General features: G+C 47.0%; 9 protein-coding genes across 9 annotated transcripts; 4 read left to right on the top strand and 5 right to left on the bottom strand.

The window, feature by feature from the left end:
• Nucleotides 1–4,268: 4,268 nt before the first annotated feature.
• Nucleotides 4,269–4,642, bottom strand: N7503_006518 (uncharacterized protein; the record flags this gene model as incomplete). The annotated part of the gene is made up of 2 exons (XM_057066065.1): nucleotides 4,269–4,554; nucleotides 4,578–4,642. The coding sequence occupies 2 exons, from the start codon at nucleotides 4,640–4,642 to the stop codon at nucleotides 4,269–4,271; spliced, it is 351 nt and encodes a 116-aa protein (XP_056921534.1).
• Nucleotides 4,643–4,953: 311 nt separating this feature from the next.
• On the bottom strand, nucleotides 4,954–5,417 carry N7503_006517 (uncharacterized protein; the record flags this gene model as incomplete). Its single annotated transcript, XM_057066064.1, is given in 2 exon segments — nucleotides 4,954–5,062; nucleotides 5,080–5,417. The coding sequence occupies 2 exon segments, from the start codon at nucleotides 5,415–5,417 to the stop codon at nucleotides 4,954–4,956; spliced, it is 447 nt and encodes a 148-aa protein (XP_056921533.1).
• Nucleotides 5,418–5,432: 15 nt separating this feature from the next.
• On the bottom strand, nucleotides 5,433–5,744 carry N7503_006516 (uncharacterized protein; the record flags this gene model as incomplete). Its single annotated transcript, XM_057066063.1, has 2 exons — nucleotides 5,433–5,579; nucleotides 5,607–5,744. 2 exons carry the CDS (start codon nucleotides 5,742–5,744, stop codon nucleotides 5,433–5,435), a joined length of 285 nt encoding a protein of 94 aa, XP_056921532.1.
• Nucleotides 5,745–7,955: 2,211 nt separating this feature from the next.
• Nucleotides 7,956–8,182, bottom strand: N7503_006515 (uncharacterized protein; the record flags this gene model as incomplete). Its single annotated transcript, XM_057066062.1, has 2 exons — nucleotides 7,956–8,103; nucleotides 8,142–8,182. The coding sequence occupies 2 exons, from the start codon at nucleotides 8,180–8,182 to the stop codon at nucleotides 7,956–7,958; spliced, it is 189 nt and encodes a 62-aa protein (XP_056921531.1).
• Nucleotides 8,183–8,640: 458 nt separating this feature from the next.
• On the bottom strand, nucleotides 8,641–9,351 carry N7503_006514 (uncharacterized protein; the record flags this gene model as incomplete). Its single annotated transcript, XM_057066061.1, has 1 exon — nucleotides 8,641–9,351. The coding sequence occupies one exon, from the start codon at nucleotides 9,349–9,351 to the stop codon at nucleotides 8,641–8,643; it is 711 nt and encodes a 236-aa protein (XP_056921530.1).
• Nucleotides 9,352–10,965: 1,614 nt separating this feature from the next.
• N7503_006513 (uncharacterized protein) lies at nucleotides 10,966–11,484 on the top strand (the record flags this gene model as incomplete). The annotated part of the gene is made up of 1 exon (XM_057066060.1): nucleotides 10,966–11,484. The coding sequence occupies one exon, from the start codon at nucleotides 10,966–10,968 to the stop codon at nucleotides 11,482–11,484; it is 519 nt and encodes a 172-aa protein (XP_056921529.1).
• A 1,905-nt stretch (nucleotides 11,485–13,389) lies between these two features.
• N7503_006512 (uncharacterized protein) lies at nucleotides 13,390–14,812 on the top strand (the record flags this gene model as incomplete). Its single annotated transcript, XM_057066059.1, has 5 exons — nucleotides 13,390–13,599; nucleotides 13,929–13,995; nucleotides 14,046–14,323; nucleotides 14,375–14,617; nucleotides 14,678–14,812. 5 exons carry the CDS (start codon nucleotides 13,390–13,392, stop codon nucleotides 14,810–14,812), a joined length of 933 nt encoding a protein of 310 aa, XP_056921528.1.
• A 584-nt stretch (nucleotides 14,813–15,396) lies between these two features.
• On the top strand, nucleotides 15,397–16,408 carry N7503_006511 (uncharacterized protein; the record flags this gene model as incomplete). Its single annotated transcript, XM_057066058.1, has 3 exons — nucleotides 15,397–15,796; nucleotides 16,160–16,179; nucleotides 16,232–16,408. The coding sequence occupies 3 exons, from the start codon at nucleotides 15,397–15,399 to the stop codon at nucleotides 16,406–16,408; spliced, it is 597 nt and encodes a 198-aa protein (XP_056921527.1).
• A 2,570-nt stretch (nucleotides 16,409–18,978) lies between these two features.
• N7503_006510 (uncharacterized protein) lies at nucleotides 18,979–21,214 on the top strand (the record flags this gene model as incomplete). The annotated part of the gene is made up of 4 exons (XM_057066057.1): nucleotides 18,979–19,014; nucleotides 19,073–19,792; nucleotides 19,842–20,589; nucleotides 20,643–21,214. The coding sequence occupies 4 exons, from the start codon at nucleotides 18,979–18,981 to the stop codon at nucleotides 21,212–21,214; spliced, it is 2,076 nt and encodes a 691-aa protein (XP_056921526.1).
• Between the last annotated feature and the right edge of the window lie 211 nt (nucleotides 21,215–21,425).

The raw sequence follows: 21,425 nt of genomic DNA, 5'->3' as shown, positions 1-21,425 counted from the left end.
AAGCCTTATATGGCATAGCCTCATTCATTAGACTCTACAATACTAACTCTAGTTACGTGACTTTTGATTTTACCTAAGCGATTGAGTTATTTTTTGATTAACTATGTTATTGCCAAATGCTTATCTGTTTTTTTTTCGCCCTGCATTAATCATAATTCCTGCCCTCTAAATACGATGTTGGCTCCACCATCTATAGCGTGGTCAAAATATTGATCTGTCACGCGGGTATAGGGACTCCTCTATGAAGTTCATCTATTATACCTTTCGAGGTGTTACGATAACTATGTCCATACTACATCTCGACGACTGCCTACGGAAAGGATAGGCAATTTTCTTTTGTCCGCCGGCTGAGTCAACCCCTCACGAATGTAATCGGACAGGGATCTATGCATAGTGCGCTAGGAGCGTTGGGCCTGGAGCTATTAATATCCTAAAGCTTTATAATCAAGAAAAAAACCTTACCATTTCCTCTTTTGTCGGCGCAGCCATGTTAGGGTGTGAATAATATATAAAGATGCGCCCATCTAGTATTTCCATTACCAGCCAACTTTTGATGCTGTATAAACGCCAAAAGTCATTATAGCGGCGGAGGAGATTGTTACGGCGCTTTTGAAGTTGCTCCTGCTTAACACGGCTTATGGTATTAGCCATCGACAACACGTTATGTCGGAGCAGAAGGAATCCGTGGTCTACCACAAAAAGGTTCGGAAACCTAGAGTGTGCTAAGTATTTATTAGCAATTCCAGCCGATATAGGCTAGTAAGAGGCCATGACCTACCACCAAGGGCGACCAACAGTCTAATTATTTCTAACGAGCCGTTGGAATCAGTAGTAGAATAAAATTGATAGTATATTAAAAGCCATAGCGTTAAGAGAACTGCCAGAATTAGAGCCAGGTAGATAAACGCCTAGCTCTCCCGGGGCCATTTTTAGATAGGCTTTGTCGTATACGAGTTAAAAGGGGCCAATTACAATCTATGTGCGTCTATGTAGATATATAATCCTGATCAAGGAACTATGAGACCCTTAGGGGTTGATATCGTACTATACTATATTTCACGGAATATAGTGATCTCTCTAGACTAACATATCCGCAAGTCTTCCCCATAGGGGTCTGTTAATGCGGTTAGTAATCACTCGTCTAATCGATATATCATTTCTAATAGGTTCTTAAATAGGCATCCTACATCGATAACCTTAGTCCCTATGTATCCTTAGCTTAATAGTGCTAAAACGATACCAACGCGCGCCAGGGTAAAACATACCAGTTAGGCAATGCCCGTTATTCTATCGTTATTCCCTCCGATCCGAACAGTAGATAATGAATCACCTATTAATACACCAGTCGTGACATCTCTAGATGGTCACTGGAGTGGTGAGTCGACCACGAGTGCTACTTTTAAATACTCTCTTTCTGGTGGAGGGATATTAGAAAGCTATTCTCTAAGCCACAAGCTTGGTGACCAATAGCCATCGTAAATAGAAGTCTTTAGAAGTGATACTATGAGGCTCGATACAGCGTTCAAAGTCACACTAGTGCTATCTCTGCCTAGCCAAAGCTAGTATGATACCTTAGAGACACTCGACCTATATATTTCGTCGGATCCGTACTAGAGTACCTTAGGTGATTCGTCCTCCAAGGCTACTATAAGTGACGCCGTTTTTATATAGGGAGCTGGAAGTAAACATAGTACCAATAATCTACCTAAGAAGGTGGTTGTAGCATCAATATCAGAAAGTGTTCACTCCCACGATCGTGAAAGCCGTCAATCGATTATATAACAGGAGACAGAGCTCGATACCAGAACCAATCTTGCTTATGCTTCTACACACGCGACTAGCAGATCACCCGTAACCCAAGAAATGAACGAACAGACTTCCTCTTTTTCTGCACCCGCTACTCCAACTTCTCAATAAATACGAGGGAACAGAACAATAGAAAGTTCTCTATCATCGCGGAGACTTTCTAGGCAAAGAGTGGGATTAATATTGGGAACTATTTTTGGCGGCAGTGTAGCCTTTTTCTGTATCATTTTTTTACATCGCTTTTTTTGCCAGTCGGTTCGAAAACCTAGCAAGAACCCGGTAATAAAACCGCGTTAATTGCTAGTAGATGATATCACTGTCGCGAATTCAGGACTACAAGAGGTCTCTCGGTTCTCCATCGATTCCTAGGATAGAATCAAGTATAGTCTAGCTGGATTCTATGGTGTGTATCTAGCTGTTGACCGTCGATCACTGCCATCATAGTCATAATAATGAGGGGAAATGCTGCACCGCGCTAAAAACCCGACACTAGGTTGTAATGCTCATGCTGGAAAAAGATTTATCTCGATCACAGTCTTGACAAGTAATAGAAATTGGGAAATGAGGTAGACAGAGGATGGTTAATGGAGGGTGGTTAATGGAGGGTGGTTAATGGAGGGTGTGTTGGTTTCTTAAGTGATGCTTCAATGGTCGTATTATTTAGGGGAGTTAATTGTGTGTTGTATTGGGTGTATTGTCTAAGATATAAGTGAAATGTTGAGGTAGGTGAATGTATGCACGTGATCCCAGCCTTTTATCATCTCAGCGACCGGGATAATATGGTTAATGGAGGGTGGTTAATGGGTGGTTAAATGGTGGTCAAGTGGGTGGTCAATGGATGTTTAATGGAGGGTGGTCATAAGCGGAAGAAGTCATTATGCCCGTCATTAGAACGAGACGCGACCTTCCAAGCTCTATCCATTCTGCAACATCAATCTTGGTCTAAGGTTTTCGTAGTATATTTCGTAGTTTTACTGAAGGTCCGATACTCAATATTCAGTGGAATCGGGTTAATACTCAGTAACCCATAATTCTTGCCCGAGCTTGATTACCCAAATGGTGAGCCTACCTCGATTGGACAGCAAGTGAGCTTCATTTTGAGGCATGGACTTGATCTGCCCAGCCTCACATTATTGATAATCAAGGAATACCTCATATTTGTGATTCGTTAAAATAGAATATTTTGTTCCTCTAAGTATTGGGGATTACTGATAGCTATTAAAAGACTCGTCGCCATAGGCAAAGAAATTAAACTTAATAGAAGAAAGTGTTACTTAACCTTGCCGAGGGTTTCTTGAAAGATTGAATTAGAGCCATCTAAATCTTCTCTAGCCAGTCCGGGCTTAGTCCCCCGCGAGTCTCTATCTAGAACGGCTGGCTGTTGTGAAGGGCTTATCAATCACTCAATCAAACAGACTCCGTGTGTAAGCCGCGAAAGATCACCACTAACCGATACTGGTATTGCGTTATCCCCAAGATCAAATATGCCTTTCTTATTTCTGAGGACGCCTTTGAACGAGGAACCTAGAATAACTTCCTAAGAACCAATCAAGCCGGGAGGTCTGTCCAGCGAGATTCACTTGGAAAAGGCCTAATATACTTAAGCTTTGTTACCCCCTAAGCACGTCACGACGAACTCGAAAGTAAAGCTGTCAGCTTAAAGTGAACTGAAAGCTACTATGTAGGTGCATATAACAATACCAAAGCGCTAATTTATCTCGCGATGTGTAGGTTTGGTGAAGAAAGTGCAGGTCTTAACCAAAGCATTAAGAAGAAAGGCCTTGGCTGGGGACAAAGTGACGAAGCTAGGCTAAATTATGTATCGCGGCGGAAGAAAAGTCGCCTAAGAGCTTTTAAGAGAGTAATTCGCATCATTAAATAGTGATAGTGATGGTGAGGCAGAAAGATGTCCACTCGATAGTCAGAAAGAGCTCTTTTGTTAGGACCTCGTAAGAAGGTACCCTGAATATAGACGAATCTTCATAGCGATACCCCTTTTGGTTGAATTGTCCCTGGAAACGATCAAACTTTCTAGCGAGCAAGTGGAGCTAGTGAAATTCGTTACCTCGGCGATCAGATACTGGGCTTCTTAGCTGCATGATCGTTAAACACCCCTCTGTATGCCTTATTACAAACAAACAAATAAACAAACAATTCATTAACGCCCGGCGGCTGAGCCGAAAGGGCAACTATTACTGATCTACTATATATGTCCATCTGTGTGTGCTGTGTCTCCTGAAAGCCTATACATAAAACCTGATAACATATAATAGTTCTAGAAAGTAGTGTCGTAGCGAGTTTCTCGTGGGTTAGTAAGTGGGTTAGTAGGCTGGCTTAAAGGTGCTTCTCCAAGTGTTCAACATCCTATCTTCAGTAGTTGAAGCGCGTCTACCATGTGTAGCATGAGGTGGTGGGTAAGTAGGGTTAGAAGAAGGGGGTGGGGGTTATGTTAGTCGATATGTTTAAGTGGCCTCGAGTCGGCCCGTCGCAATGGCGAAACGTATGGAGGCCTGTACTGCCTCTAGGTTTAGCGTCCACTTCTGATCATTAGAAGGCTGTTTTCCGCCCAGGAAGAAGGATATGTTTCCTCGGTGAGTCTGCGTGCATTGTAATATTTCCGTCCAGTGCGCCGTCCACTTCCGATATTGGAAGAGGAAGTGCTCTACGGTCTCTCTTGCTTGTCCGCAATCGCATTCATCCGTCTCTGCTACATTGATTTGATTGAGATACCCATTGAGCCTAGCTATGCTGGTTTGGAGCTGGGCTAGTACGCTCGCTTCTTTCCACGTGAGGCGATCATACAACTACTGGGTGTGTTTGCCTGGTAGTGCGGCATCTACTCGTTTTGCATGTCTTCCTATTTTCTCTGGTAGCTCACTACTGGGGACTGCTTAGGACCGTGCGATGTTTAATGTTGTTGACTTCATCCTCGAGACGTGTTCTTATGGGAGAGTATCTTCTTGTGTTGTAGTTCTGGCCTGTTCTTTAGCCAGCCCTAATAGCTTGTTGTCTTTAGTAGTAGGGATCTAGTGGAATTTAATACGGTTTCCATTCCTCCGTAACCTTCTTATCAACTTGTACATCTAATAAATAAACTCCTAGCTAGACTATCGTCGGGGGTTCCTTAGCGTGAGCACCGCCGCCTTGTTACTTGTGAGCAACATAGTCCTGTAGTCCTTGATTCCTACTATCATTTTCAATATATGTGCCATGGCTGCCAGCTCCGCAGAGAACGGGTTCTACTCTGCCCTCGCGCCTAATGTAATGGAAAACGTTTTAAGCTTCAATTTTCGATTTCGAGGTGGCCATTTCTCGATTGTGACTCTAAATCCCACCAGCTCGTTCTGTGCCGAGCTGCTGATCGCGATCTGCATCAACCCGCCCGCTTTAGTCTGAGGTTCATATTGTCCATTAATGTTAGCCTGTACGCGTTCGTCCCATGGGGCTAACGTGAACGGGTCAATTATTTCTAGTGTCTCCATATCGATGTGCCTAAGCGCATCTGCCACTTGGTATAGCGGCGAGCGATGATATCGTCTGAACTTTCTGATCTGGTCTGTACCTCTATGGAGTGGGTTTGTTTCAGGAAGGGTATGTATGTCCGTCCACATCTTCACGGCCTGTCTCTAGAAGCGGTTCCGCGCGGTGGTAATATGGGCCTCCGCCTCCGCTACACTGGTCGCGACTATAAGGAATATCCCCATAATGGCTTGTGCTCTAACTCTTTGGGCTCGATTGATCGGCCCCATGGCCTTGTCCTTACACGCGTGTATCTAGATATTAGAGGCGTAGTCTATAACTAGCGCCACCGTTGATGTAAATAACTGCCGCGCCGTTGCTAAGGAAAGGCCGCGAAGTCGCCGAAGCTCCATCGCTACCTCCAGGCCCTTGGACGCGGCCCTCGCCATATATTCCTTATATTTCAGTCTCGTGTCCATCAAGACACCCAGGATCTTAACGTGGCTTTTAGGTACAACCGTCTATCCCTTAATAATGAATGACTTATAGTCCGATTTACGCATCTTGGGAGCAAAGTGTATAATAGCTATCTTTTCCGCCTTAAAAGTTGCTCCACTTCTCCTTTCCCAATCGAGCGCCTCATTGATAATTACCTCAATTCCTTGCCGGTTACTCTACGCGGTTGGCCCGGTCACCCATGCGGTAAAATCATCCATAAAAGCGACCGCTCCTCCTTGGCTATCGATCTGTCGTTGCACGAGGTCTACGTTGAAGAAAAGGAATAGGATCGGAGATAGGGGTGAGCCCTGGGGTAGGCTAGCTTAGGGCAATCTTCGGGCCTTAGAAAGCTGCCCGTTGATCTGGATAGTGGCCGTTCGCTCTGAGCAGAATGCCTCGACCCACTAGAGTAAGTCATCTGGTATGCCTCGCGCTTTTATCCTCTAGAGTAGTCGTTCTTTGCACACACCGTTGTAGGCGCCTTTGATATCGAAGCTAATCAAACTTAATACCCGTCGGCCACGCCACGCGGTGTAGATCTACTCTTGTAATAGCATAAGCGCCTACTCCATGGACCGTTGCTTTCGGGCTCCAAAATGGCTGGTCGGGAGTAAGCCGTGTGTCTCTATAGCGTGCGAGATCCTTTCCGTAACCACCGATTCCAGTATCTTACCTAGCGTCGCGAGGAGCGAGATTGGCCTCCATGCCTTTGCAATAGTGTAATTTTCTTTATTCGGCTTCTTGAGCGGTATAATCTTCGCGTGTCTCTATTGTGTCGGTAACGCGCCTTCTCCTAGTGACGCCTGGAATAAATCGAGAACCCTGTGCTTGACAGTCAGCCATGTCATCTTCCAGACTATCGCTGGTAGACCGTCTTCATCTGGTGCCTTCCATGATTTAGCAGCAAAAAGCTATCTTTCGATCTCTTCTATGCTAACTGTAGGCATCCTCACTGGCTCTCTCTGTGGTCTCGTCCCTTCGTCTTCAATCACGTCCGGTAGAGGGGGAAAGAATTTAGATAATAGCTCTTCTGCTTGCTTCTTATGGTTAGCGGTGGTAGTCCCATCTGCTCTAACGAGTTATAGTAGCTTCCCGAATGCCGCGTCTTCTCCCGATTCCAGGTACTTAGCGGCTTTCTAGATATTGTCGTTGTCTGCGAGAAACTCATTCTAGTGCTTCTTCTTTTGCTTGCGGATAGCATTATGGTATTGTTTTGCCGCATCCTGGGCTATCTTTTCGAGCTAAGGTATTTTTCGCCCCGCCCGTCGCTCCAAGTGAGCGCGATTGCGCTAGTGTGTGTATATGTAGCGGAGTTATGTCAGGTCGGTTATCCACCACCACTTCGCGTGTAGCGATGGTTTCGCTCTTGGAGTTAAAGTATGCACTGTATCCAAGACTACGGACATTAGTTGGTCGGTTTTCTGCTGCACTGTGCCTTCCGACGGAGTAGTGGCTAGGGTGCTCGCGATTCTAGCATTAATCTCTTTCCATGGCGCGTTCTTCAGAAGAAGTCGTTCCTGATGTTTCGGGGCTAGCCATAGTGCATTGAACACCGTCTCAATCGTCCAGTGATCCGAACCGTGCTCAGTCCCGTGTATTACGCATTTAGTCATTAGGTCTGTCAAATTGTCGGAGGCCAGGACGAGGTCAATTATGGACTCGTAGTCCCCATACTATCCTTCGCCATACCATGTTTTCATGCCTCGTTTGAGCAAGCTACTTAGAGCAAATTTACTCATGAGGTCAATGATTGGATCCGCTTCACCTTGTCTTCCTAAGGATACCTCGTCTCCGCCCTAGAGTTGATTATGGCGGTTGAAATCTCCCATAATCATGATGTTCACCACCGCGCCCGTATCTCGCCGCACCATCGCAATTGCCCTTCTCAGGTGACCACACGCGTCATCCAGAGCCGAGGAATCTCCCCCTTCGACGTAGACCGATGCTATAAAGATCAGCCGTTTGGGTAGTCGGATGACCGCTACCGTCAGATCCGGGGACTTAATGGCTACTTACTCCGCTTCTATATCTTTGTTGACCCAAAGCATGCTCCGGATCGCCCATCTGCCTTCCCTCCAGGTGGAGGGAACCATCTTCGTCCATTTATGGTGTCCCATCGGGGTGGTTAAGAGTCGTCCCTGAATCCTCCTCGCCTAGGGTTCCTAAATCGCTAACGCCACTACGTCCTTGGTTTATTCGTCGTTTATTAAGCTTTCATGCACGGCACCCTGCTTCCTTATATTCAATTGGATTATTCGAAGTGTCTTATTCATAACGTAGTGGGTAGAGCTTCCAGCAATTCTTGCTAAACGACTTATATGGCCCACCGCATAGGACACACTTTAGAACCTCTTAATCGCAGCGACTATGGTGATGACCCTCCAAGGCGCACTTTACGCACTTCTGGGTCTTCCAGCATTAGAATGCCTTGTGACTAATCTCCTAGTAGTTATAACATTGCATCGGTCGTGGCCGATATTCAAAGACGCTGGTTGTCCTGGATTCCCCTCCAACGTGGAAGTCTCCATCAGCTAGGAGCCTCCGCGCGTCGGAGCCTTTAGTGAGGTACACGACCATCGAGCCATATGGCTTCGCGGCTTCCTTGCTGCTAAGCCACGTTATCTTAGCAACTATACTTTCGTTTTCTTCACTCAGTGCTACGGTTACTCCAGCCAGAATAGCATGGTTGTCATCCAGCACCGCAGCCCTCTTAACGCCATCGACCTTAATCGGGTAGAGCTCGTCCCGGAGCACCCGGGATCCTATTCCAATCTTTTCTTCCACCACTTTCTTGACCAGCTGGTGCTCGGCTTCATCACGACACGTAATCCTAATCCGATTGGGGTCTCTTAGACTCACGGTGACCGCGCGGCAGCGCTAGTGGGTGTGATCATCCATCGTTCGGATCTCTTTCTCGATTGCGGCCCTGATTGAGCCCGCGGATATCTTTTTATTTTCATTTTCGGTCATCTTCGAGGTGTCTATCGTACAGTACAAAGTTTCGGTAAAGGTGGTCGGTGTCGTGCCTAGCGTTGACAGTGTCCGTATGTTACTTGGGTAACTGGTTGGAGGAGTGCGCGCGACATCTACATAGGATGGGGCACTCGTGGGAGCGGGGACGCTGATTTCTTCGCGTAAGGATTGAATCTCGCGGAGAATCGCATCATGGTTGTTCTGAGAGCATGCCTCGGAGTGGCATTGCGGTGTCAAGGGTCCACCAGTCAGGTTCTGTAGCTCGTGTCGGACCTCGGCGAGAGCGGCACCAACCTCTGCTTGGGCTTTTAGTAGTTCTTCCTTATGTATCTCATCGCGGAGTCTGATCTCCCTCCTGAGTTTGGCGATCTCTTGCAGCAGATTGCTGACATCGAGGTCGTCGCTCTCGGTCGCGGAGTCGTCCGAAGTTGCCACGTCAGGCTGGTTTTCGGGTTCGATTCTCTTCTTTGGTAGCGGTCGCGTCTTCCTCTGCTCGTTGTCGATCTCTTGCTCTCGAGCATAGTTTTTCGGTGGTTTGGTGGTGCGCTTCGGTCTCGACAGTCGCGGTGGCGAATCCTCGCGTTCATCGCGGTCGGGCGGATCAGGGGTTCGCATCGCGGCCCGTCCCGTCATTACTCACTCGATACGGGAAATCGGTATTTTCGCCACGTGGCACAAAAAGGCTATCACTTCCGCACGTAATACAGTAGTCGATCTACCACAAATACCTATCTGTCGTGGCCAAGGGCTGTACAGTCCCGTTGTGATAACAATGCCCCAGGTTTTCAGTATTCTACCAGTATAACCGCCGATCTTTTTCAACATTAGCCGTGGCACCTGAATGGCTGCTTACTGTTCATGCCTTATTACAGTATGTCCCGAAACCGGTGCAACTGCCTACACTCTTAGAGTGATTTTCCAGCCCCACCGCCAAGAGACACTAGAGCACATTAGGGATAGACCCGGAATATTAATATTCCTGTACCAGCCTTGATACCGTGATTTACTTCCATTACAATACGACGTCTCGTCTCGTAACTGTATTGGAGATCCAAGGGAACTAGAATTTTCCATAGAAACGCAAACTAGTCAAACACCAGAGCTAGGAGAGCCCCGAGAATCTGGCGACCTTTCACTTCCCTCCCGCTTCTATGTCCAAGGGACTGTGTGACGGGCTTACTCGGCACCAGACCTTGTAGATAGTGACTTACATTACTTGCTTACTGTACCTACAGACTACTCATGAACCTGCTTATCATAATACTTAGCCTATCAGCCACAGTCCTCTCTTCTTTACGCCCTATAAATACTTGGTGGAAGCTAACACACAATCATATTAATAGACTCCTTAGTGGCATCCTCTGCCTTAGGGGGATGACTTACACTCCTTTCAACGATTACAATAATGCTTACTGACCTGGACTACCCAATCAATAGGAACGGACTCCCTCGCATGTCCCCACCCCCGGTTATCTAGATCGCGAATAGACGCCATCAGTAAATTGCCCTTCACCCAATATCGAGGACATAGGTAGTGAATATTCACCTTTCTTGCATTAACATCCGTCCGACCAGCAGAGTTATGATCCTATGGTTGAACGTGCGGCTAGATGCGCATGGGATGAACAATCTCCAGACCGCATTCACTACCAGATCGAGTAGAGGGTTAAATTAAACAATAGAGTTATGGTGAAGGATACAAAGCAAGACCTGACTCAACCGCCTAGTTCCTACTAGGAAGAGATAAAAGAGGACGCTTATAATATTCTACGATGGAAAAAAGCCCGTGGCCAACGGGTGAGACTAGATGATACAGATATGGTCTTATTGGTAAACTCCCAGCGGGACATTGACAAACACTTTGAAGGTACTAGTGTTGACTAGGCAGTGGTAGAGAAACAGCTACTAGCGTGGGCCTATCTATTCCGTCGAGGCAAGAAGATCCGGCTTCAGATATCAATCAACTACATAGAAGACAGTAGTCCACTTTCTTCTAGCTCGGACAAGAGAGGAAAGTCCTTAGTGACTACGCGGATGCTCGCTAACCGAGACGCTCAAATTGACGCCAAGCAGGTCTCCGGCCAACATTCCGTCTGGCGCGATATATATCGTGTCATGCGATATCCCGGGCCTCTATGTCGCCACGAAGGACAATATTACTAGCAAGACCCAGAGGGAAAAAGGCACTATAGATTAAAGACACACCATCTAAAGGCCCTCGTCAAATATATGGAGCAAAGTGGGGTTCTCGAGACCCACGCTGATGTCCCTGACAGTGTTCGCGAGCAGCTCTATGCCGAGGAGAATCAGCGACTAGACAAAAAAAAGAAAGCCGCGGAGAATTCTACAATGGGTTCAATGTGTCCTTCAATCAACATCACTGTCCTCCCGGCAGGATCATCTCAGCATTCGATACATCCTCCTGCTAATAACGCCATGCCCACCGGGCCCGGCTGTACTGAATCAATCGTGGTTGACGGCCTGCTAGATGTCGCTGTGGACGAATATACTGAATGGCAGCAATCGCGGGTGAGCAACGAGACTTTCAGGGAGAACATCAACAAAGCACGCGATGTGACCCTCGAACATTGTCTTGACCTCATGCAGATTTTTGAGGATCAAGACTCAGGTTTCTTTGTTAAGCACGGCGTGAAAGTAGGTGCCGCCCGGCGCTTCGTTTGTGATATCGGCCTTTGGGTCAAACTACGCAAAGAAATGACTTGCAACGAAAATATTCATTTAGTCTAGGTGTATTTGTGTGCCTTATTTAGAGAACAGCCTACACTGGCATGCTGCATTTATCCTTTTGCATAGGTCCGGAATGAAATGTAATTTCTTTCGGCGATCATAATACCATAACGAAAATTGTAAGCTCACTCTAAAGACCTTTCACAACACGCAAGTATAGTAGAATTCGAAAACAATTTACCCCTCAGACACACACACTTCGTTTCTCAGCCCGTACCCGAAACCGCATTAAGCCATATTTGGCTTAGCCACAAATAACTCTTTTTCTCATAACAGGGCTGATCTTTACGATATAGGATTATCTCAGTGTTCTAGCGAAGCATTTTTACGACACACCTTCATACCCTACCATGCCCAACGATCTTGTTCTACGCAAAGAACGTGTAATCCGTATCTAGATGATTGCTCGTGGTACATTTTCATTCATATTCTGCAGATATTGAGCACAACTGCCATCGTGTCAAAAGATTCAAGGAGCTTTAAACGTGCAACAACACTGGACAAGCATCAGTAACCCGTGTAGAGACTATCTGTCGAGGCACTCTGCACAACTCATGTCGCAATTCGAGAGGAGTTATTCCCTTTGAGAACGCCATTCACCTCGAGCTGTATTTCGCTAGTTGATGATCTCGATCGCACTATGTTGATGATGTGATCGACGTCATCATCCTTGGAAACCCGACATCGTTCATATTTTGTAAGATTCCAAGTATTAGCAGTAGAATTGGCACCACGGCGAGCTTCTGGAACCCAAGTAGTGTTGCTTTTTTTTTTGTAAGTCCTTGTCTCCAGTGGTATTCTGTTGTGTTGTCAGAACCAGGGGAGGATCAGCCGTGCTATTAGCCACTAGCTATTGAGACCATTCATTCTTTCCAAATCGGGATGATTCACCCGCATGATCGGACCAATAAAACGTGAGCTTGAAAGTACCAGATCGGGTTCTTTCATCGTACGCCCCACTCGCGGATGTCGGCACACGTCTGGTTTTTCTCCTCATAAGATAGCCTTGCGCTGCGAGCTTAACCTCATTTCTGGTTCCCGCTGAGAAGCAGCGAGAATGCAGATCCATACTCAACACATTGTCACTCGGATACAAATGCCCTCTCTACATGTGTGGATAACGAACATTCGCATCGCACTCTCTTGATCAAGATTTTGCGTTCTCCTACTGTCGCTCTGGAGACATGGCCCTTTCCCCAACAGTTCCCACAGCTGATGGTGTTAGCCGAGAGGACTTACCGATACGACCATTGCCATCTATTCAAGATTTGTTTGGAAACTCTCACTCCGTCCTATCAAAATCCGTCCCAGCAAACGCACTGTTACCGAAGCCAAGTCTTCCTACGCCGCCAGTCTCTTGTGCTTCCGACCAATTCATCGCAAATTCTTGCCCCAGCGAGCAGGTCTTCCAATTTCATGCCTCAAAACTTGAGTCGTGCCAGCAGAACACTTTAGCAGATACTTATGTTAGACATCAAGCAAGGGCGTCAGTTCTCCCACCGGAACTGGCACAGCAGGGATGCTCTCATCTTCCGATTGATTCCACCCAATCATCCACAGAGGTAAATGCATGGAATTTCATAAGCCAGATTCCGCCGGCTCTGCGCAATCCCGGTCGGTCGATGGATCGGGATCCTCGCCTCGTTCATATGCATATGTCTCTCAACGTGGTAAGGGAATCCTTCTTCACCCCGGTCCGCAATCGAATATGGACCCAATGGCTAAAAACCAATATGCCTTTCTATTTCGGTCACGTCTAATTAATGAGAACTCTTCGCACAGGTCGAAACCATGAGCATACGATCCCTATCATTTGCGCAAAATAAATCCGCAATGAATCGACCAAATCAACCCCACATATCTGCCTCGAGGCCATCTGTGTCCGAGATAGACGCTTTGTTGAGCATGGAACAACAGAAACATAATGCATTGAATCACATCCGGGACGAGATCATACGATTGAACAGGGAACAGGCTCTTTTCCAGCAAAATTCCCAGAGAACTGCAAATGTGTCAAAGGGGGCGGATGAGGCCGTCTCTTCGACGGCAATTACACGCACTGAAGAGAACAAGACAGCTTTTGGCGTTTCTGGGAGACGACAAAAGCGGCACAGAGTAAGTCGATTTTCTTCCTCCCATGAGATTTTTAAGCCTATCCCGACATTCAATTTACACCTATCCTGCAGAGCAATCTTAGTTGTCAGATGTGCAATCGCGGGCACACACCAGAATGGCGCCGTGGCCCCCACGGTCCCCGAACTCTATGTAACGCGTGTGGTTTACATTATGCTAAATCATCACGACAAACTGGCCAAGCTACGATGCCGACTACGCATTCTAATACTGAGCTTAGGAAATGAATTTTCATATGGGTGGCGATCTAAAAAGTCCTTGGCATGGATGGAGAATAGGACAATTTGTGCCTAGTCAACTTGATGGTTTAGGTCCTCATGGATATGCGACCCGAAATTGAGCGCTATTCACGCACCATCACAGGGCCTACACTGTCTTGTGCACGCGACGCAGGCAGCCCTTTCTGCCATTCGTGACTCTTACTGCAGCAGCCCTCAACACGCTGGAGGCAACCATGACACGCCGGCACACAGCCTACCCCGGCGCACAACCCTATTCGGAGTCACATGCGCGCTTCTGGCTTGACTATTTTACTCCTGATTCATCTTCATCTCGGCTGAACAAAGCTTCCCGGGCAGCGTGGGGCCCCAATGGCTTTGGGATATTGGTTGCGCAGGGAAAGTGTGATATACATGGGTTGGAAGCAGCGTACCTCGCACAGCAATCGGAGGGGGTGGTTGCCGAGGGAGATGGCGAGTCGGAGCAGGTGATGTGGTGCGGGTTGCCCAATGGAGGGATTGGACAGCAGGCGCGGTAGAGGGGTTGGGAGGCAGAGGTCGGAAGTGAGGAGGAGGTGGAGTTCCTAGCCGCTGTTGCGGTGGAGGAGACATTGGAACTAGGACTGGAAGATATGGAAATGGATGATTTGGACTTGTCCATCCGGTCACATATACCACGAGCGGCCATGCAGGCTGCCGTGAAGGACAGGCTGGAGAGGGAACGTTTCATAGGGGAGCTGAAGAGGCAGATGGCGCAGAAGGGGAGAATTGGCGAGGAGGAGGTATGGAGGTGGGCAAAGGAGGCATTGGGGACCATTGGGCCGTATGTACGCATATAGCAGGGCGTGTGGCCTGGTGCAGAGGAGAGGGGCGAGATGCTGCAGCGGATCTTGGTGGAGAATGCGCAGCTCTTTGCACGCTGGAGGGTGTCACCTCTCTCGAAGCAGTTCGCTTTTGTGCTGGGGCCTAGGGAGTAAGGGATTCAGGCTACCAGTACAACCACTGTACAGCCATTAGACATGTTGGTAGGTATGTATATACATACAGAGCAAAGCATACAAGACCCCCATCCAACCCCATTTGGACTGTAATTTATACTGCGGCTCCTTCTTTACCTGATTGGCTATATATGGGTTAGCGTGGTTTCGGGTACGTATCGAGAAACAAAGCATGCGTGTTTGAATGCTAAACTAATTACAAATCCTACTGTACTGTATAAAATGAATTACACACACACACACATACTGTACAGTAGGGAAGATATTGTCGGATGTTTACTTGACATAATCCATGTCACTATTGTGAGAAGACTTTTACCCGCCATTAAATAATGTCAGTATTGTTTCACTTCAAGTCCTCACTGGATGTGAGACCTGCTAAGTGGGGCCAACGTAGACCTGTTATCGATCCTATTGGTGCACCCGTATGATGCACTTCGCTGCGTCTCCGTTACTGTGGGAGATTTTGTCGGGCCGACGTTAAAGCCGATATGAGTCAGCTCATCACATGCCTCCTCCACCATCTTCCTCGCCCTCACCCCAAGGCTCGCAGGTTCCCAACGATGGCGACTCACCGCCACCAGTCCTCTCTAGAGGGGGTTTTGGACTTTTCAATACCCTTAGCATTAACGCTACCACAGCACGAGTCGGCAAGGAACCTGGTGATAAGGTTTGTACGGCATTATGGCCCCGAGAAGACCGTTCGGAAAGGCTATCGGCCTGCGGCTCTTATCCAGGCTACTCTCGAGCACGTTACATCACCGGATACCTTTATGACTTTCTTCCTCTCATACATCTATGAGGACCTGTGTTCGGATGAAGGACATGCCGTTGATTCTGATATTACTCACGCCTTGGTATTCTTCGAGGGATTTTCCTCATGGGAACCAGAACAAATAAACAAGCTTCACCAAGGCTTAGAAAAGTTTGCTGAATATGTCGTTGATAATTTCCTCCTCCCCCGTTCGTGAATCCCCTATACATACGCTTAGTCTCCGGTTAGTATATACTAATTCGCAATTGCAGTTAGAGCATCATCAGTCAAGACACCACAACCAACGCCCACGTCATTATTATCGCTGTAGAGCTCAACACTGACTGGAACGAGACAGCGTGTATCTGTCTTACGATAGAAATGTCTTTTACGCGACCGCCACCGCTGTGTATTGTCTCGAAAATTCGATAGAGCAGTAGCCAGAAAGCGTTTCGCGGAAAATGCGGAATCTTGTGCAGACGATGACGGGAACCTGTTGAAGGATGAGTCTAGCGATTAATTTTAATACTTGGAGGTTGCCCATATTCTCCCTCATTATCTGACGACAATAGCTTCTGGTGAAACCGATTTGGTATGTCCGTTTATTGTGATTGGTATTTTGAAGATGCTAATGTGCTGCCTAGAGCGATTCAAAGAAAAATGCTCTTTGGATCTTGGACATGTTCGATCCCGGAATAATCTATCTTCTTGATGGACCAAAAATCGACAGTCCCATGAACGCCCTCACTCTTACGCTGGACTACTACTGGTTATTCGGCGAATTTCAGGTCTATTTCGAACGCACTGGCACACGATACTAGTATAAGATTGACTCGATAGAAAGCAGCCCTTTCTTACGTGACCCCTTGTTTCCCGTTACACGATCGCTGACCCTAAGTCCTCAACGCATGGTAGATCCGCCATCGCCCCGGCTTCTTGATGTCCACTGTGCCATTGCTCTCATTATGAAACTTAGCGGCGCTAGAGAATATATTAAGAGGGTCCTTCGTGATATAGAGGAGCTAGATGTCAGAGAAGATGGATCGACACATTTGGGATATCTTGCAGACTTACAACTTGGCGGGTGGTTAGATACCCTATCAGTTCATTAGAAATTAGTACGATGACATTATAATGTCGAAGAAATTATGTATTACGAATCTTGAATGTCGCCGAATTACAAAATATAATGTGGTTCGCAATAATGCCCGAAAATGAATCTGTTCTAGTCAGCCGGTGAGGTTAGTCCCGAACTTTGCTTCTGCAGTAGCGCTATATCTCTACAGCTAGGCCAGCGTGCCGAAAATGTCCCTCCGCGCTTTTCTCCCTCGCACCAACAATATTAACATACCATTCGAGGAAGTTATTGAATCCTTACTCTAGATTTTCTTCGTAGGATTGCTAATTGCGCCTAATAAAGGCCTTCAGCTTAGTAAAATACTCCTCAATAGGATTCAAATCAGGAGAATATGGAGGCAAGTATACTAGCTTTACGCTAGCTTCTGAGCATATCTATTCTATCCTGCCCGAGTAATAAAAGGATGCGTTATCCATCACTAGCACAGACTTCGGCTCGGGCTATTTCCCATAGTGCTAAAGAAGCTGTTTGACGAAACCCTTAAAGACAGAAGCGTCAGTTAAACCCTAGAACACTCGAGACAAAATAATGCCGTCTTACGCATACGCAGGCAGAATGTGATAACGCTGATCACGATGAAATTTCGATACTTAAACTAGTGCGGTACCAAGGGGGGACCAACCCGTTCGCTGGAAGCTAATCCTTTTATCACATCCAGATTTATTAACATAGACAAGGTGGTAGGACTTGAAGTCTAAGATAAAATGATGGTACTCGTCCCGAAGGTTAAGGTTACGTTCTCGTGCCCTGACCCGAGTAGTCTTTTTTGACCAGCCTTTAGATTTAAGGGCGCGACTAACACTCGATTTCGTTGCTTAAAGAGCGAACTCGTCCCACAGAAAAACCAGCATCTCGTCCAGATATAGTATAGGCTTTTTAGTAAGATAGTCGCACAAAGCCTCGAGCATAAATGGTGTGATACTATGGTGTCGCCCGCCTTTGACTAGCGGTGCTTTGACGCTGCCAAACATTCTTATATTAGAAGAGATTCTCGAGATGGTGCTCTTGTTGTAACCAGCGGCCTGTGCCATCTGAGTTATAGATAGTTCGCCACTATGGATCATATCATAGATAAGCTCATGCTTGGATGGAGCTAGGTTTGGAGCCATCTTTGGCTGAACCACTCGTGATTGATTGTCAATTGCGCCTGCCGAGGAAAGCTGTGTCGGGGGAGGGGCATGGAGGTGTCAGATGTATTTAAAATACAAACCAATACATGCCTTAAATTACTACGTGACCCGCGTACGAGAAAATACACATGCAATTACCGAAATATCACCCAATATAGACTAGTGCGACTTGGCGTAAGGGGCAGGAAAGTCAATCGAAGAGTGTAGTGGTTGCATTCTTTGACTGGTTATCTAGGCCCACCGCCAAGAGCCGCTAGACTGTGTTAGGAATAGCGGCGGAATATCTATATTCCTGTATCAGTCTCCATACCGTAGTTTATATTGTTAAAAATACGGTACCTTATCTCATAACTGTATTGGCGGCCCAAGGGAGCTGGAATTTTTCATGGATATGCAAACATGTCAAACACGTGAGCTTGTGAGTGCCTCGTGAACCTGGCGATATATCACTTCCCTCTGTCACTCCTATGTCCAAGTGACGGTCTAGGGGCTTACTCGGCACCAGACCTTGCAAATAGTGACTTATATTACTTGCTTACTGTACCTGCAGACTACTCATGAACCTGTTTATCCTAATACTCAGCCTGTCAGCCATAGTCCTCTCTTCTTGACTCTTGGTACCACGTTTGGTGGAAGCTAACAGACAACCATATTAACAGACTCCTCAGTGGCATCTTCTGCCTTAGGGGGATGACTTACACTCCTTTTAACGATGATGATGATGCATACCGACCTAAGCTGCCTGATCAATGGGAACGGACCCCCTCATATGCCCCCACCCCTGGTTACCTAGACCGTGAATAGACACCATCAGTAATCTGCCCTTCACCCGATCCCGAGGACATAGTTGGTGAATGTTCACCTCCCTTGCATCAACATCTATCCGACCAGCAAAGATTTGATCCTATGGTTGAACGTGCAGATAGAAGTGCATGGGATGAACAATCTCCGGAGCGTATCCACTACCAGATCGAGTGGAGGGTTAAATTGAACAATCGTGTTGTGGTTAAGGATACAAAATAAGACCTGACTCATCCACCTAGATCCTACTGGGAATAGATAAAAGAGGACGCTTGTAATATTCTACGACGGAAGACAGCCCGTGGCCGACGGGTGAGACTAGATGACACTAGGGATCAAGGACTTTATGCAACCACAGGTACGATAGTATGAGATTAACAACTCAAAACACGCACTAACTGCATGACTACATGTAGGGATCGTCCTCTTCGGGTTTGGCAGCAATCTCGCAGGATTCCTGGGAAGCAGCGCAAATTCGCTTTCTCACCGAATCTCAACTGCCATTTCGATTACTGGGCCATCCTGGATTTTGCGAGTTGATTACGATGGCTCAGCGTATGACTTCTAGACTAGAGCTTCTCAGTCCAAAGACTGCACGGCGTCGAATTAGTGCGAGCGTCGCTACTCGTCAGCGTGAAGCTCTGTCTAGGCTGCCAAAAGGGGCCAAGATATCACTTGCTCTAGATTGTTGGACTTCTCCGTTCCAGCAGGCATTTATGGCGGTCACTGGCTACTTTATTGATGACAACTGGGACTATCGGGAGATGCTTCTTGGATTTGAGCCTCTGACCGGGACACATACAGGTATGAACCTTAGTGTTGTTGTCATGGATCTCCTCAAACAGCATAGGATTGCCGATCAAGTGCTGGCAATCACCACGGATAATGCATCCAACAACAATACCTTGATGGAAAGCATCCAAGACGCTATCCAATCGCTCAACCTTGGTGAGGGGATCACAGTCATTCGAGTCCCTTGCCTTGCCCATGTAATTCAGCTTAGTCTAAAGCAGCTTCTTGGGCACATGAAAGCGGACCCAAAAAATGACCTTGCGCAGAAAGACTGGTACGACCCTCAAGAACAGTCTCCCCGCAACAGACCGCAGCAAGCAGCGATCATTGATACCCTGAATAAAGTACGTCAACCCCACGTTACTGGTGCTCAGCTAACTAAACATTTACAAGGTTCGGCGCTTAGCGATCTTTGTCAACGCCAGCCCGCAGCGCCGAGAACAATTTTGCGAGCTCCAGACTGAAGCGCCTAAGCTTGTACCGATCCAAGATGTTCGGATACGTTGGAATTCAACATTTTTAATGCTTCGACGTGCTAAGCGGCTACGTTTCATCTTTGATCAGTACTGCTTAAAGTATGGACAGTCACATTTGATGTTGGATCAGGAGCAATGGCGTCAGATTGACTACCTCCTGTGGATTACTCGGCCATTTTTCAGGTTCACCACCGCACTGTCGAAGACAAAGGATAGGACTCTTCATCTAGTGTTCGGCATCTTCAACATGCTTTTTGACCATCTGGAAAAGTCGATTGGGCAGCTCCAACGAAAGAAGGTGCCGTGGAAGAAGGTCATGCTCGCTGCCCTTTATGCGGCCAAGGATAAGCTTGCATACTACTATAGCAAGACAGACGATATCCACGGTGATCTTTTGGCAATTGGAACGATCCTTGCCCCACAGCACAAGCTCCAGTTCTTCAAGGACTGGGCAGAAGAGGATGTAGACTGGGCTTCGCGGTATCGGGAGAGCTGCGTAGGATACTTTGAGCCTTACAGCCAACGATATCAAAATAGTCGTGGGAAGACCCCGGATCCGGACAGTGAAGATGAGGGAAGCGAGATCAACCTCGACATGATGATTCAGCCAAGCGCGTCAACACAAGCACATCAGCAAGATGAGCTGAGTAAATATCTTGACGCAGGTCGGTACTGTACATTCTAAATACTGATGCATCTTTACTGACCTCCAGTATAGGCACAATTACTCCAAAGTCGATCCGAGCTTGGTGGAAAGAGCATCAGTACGAGTATCCAGCCCTTGCAAGCCTCGCGCGGGATATTCTCTCGATCCCGGCGACTGGTGCTGGCGTTGAACGTCTCTTTAACTCTGCCCGTGATATATGCCACTACCGTCGAGGGTCACTACGCGCAACAACAATCCAGGAACTTATGATGTATAAATTCACAACAAAGTTCGATATAGAATCCGAAGATCTGGCTCTACAGGAGGAATATCTCTCGCATCAAGAGATTGAAGCGATCCAGGAAGAGAAGGATGCAGGTCTCCTTAAGGACACTCTTGACCCTATCAGCGACGATGAAGAAGATGACACAATGGAATCTCAAGGTCAAGCTCTCGCTCAGACTGCCACGCAGTGTGTTGGAGGAAAGCGGCAGCAAAGTAGAGTGTCTGATACCATAGAAGCTCAAGGAAATATGGAGTCTGATGATGAGGCAAATTTTCCCCTTCCAGACACCCAAACGCGAGTTTCAGGGAGGATTCGAAAGCGTCCAAGATGTGATGATGATCAGTTTATAGAATACTAGGCTAATAAGCGATGGAAATGAATTTTGATTCCTCGCAACCTTGCAGCTTTGCCCGTAATTAGAATACTCAAAGATACAGCTTGATATTGCACAAATTATGCACGCCACGAGATCCAGCTTGTTTGCACTGTTTATAAACCCGCGGGTTCGGGTAAAACCCGGACGGGTTGACGCTTAGGACCCGAACCCAACCCGCGGGTTCAAGACGCAG

Source organism: Penicillium pulvis (assembly GCF_028828015.1).
Source record: "Penicillium pulvis strain IBT 33274 chromosome Unknown contig_3_segment0_segment0, whole genome shotgun sequence".
Taxonomy (NCBI): domain Eukaryota; kingdom Fungi; phylum Ascomycota; class Eurotiomycetes; order Eurotiales; family Aspergillaceae; genus Penicillium; species Penicillium pulvis.
The sequence above is the reverse complement of the archived record's forward strand: the minus strand, read 5'-3'. Positions and strand labels throughout refer to the sequence as shown.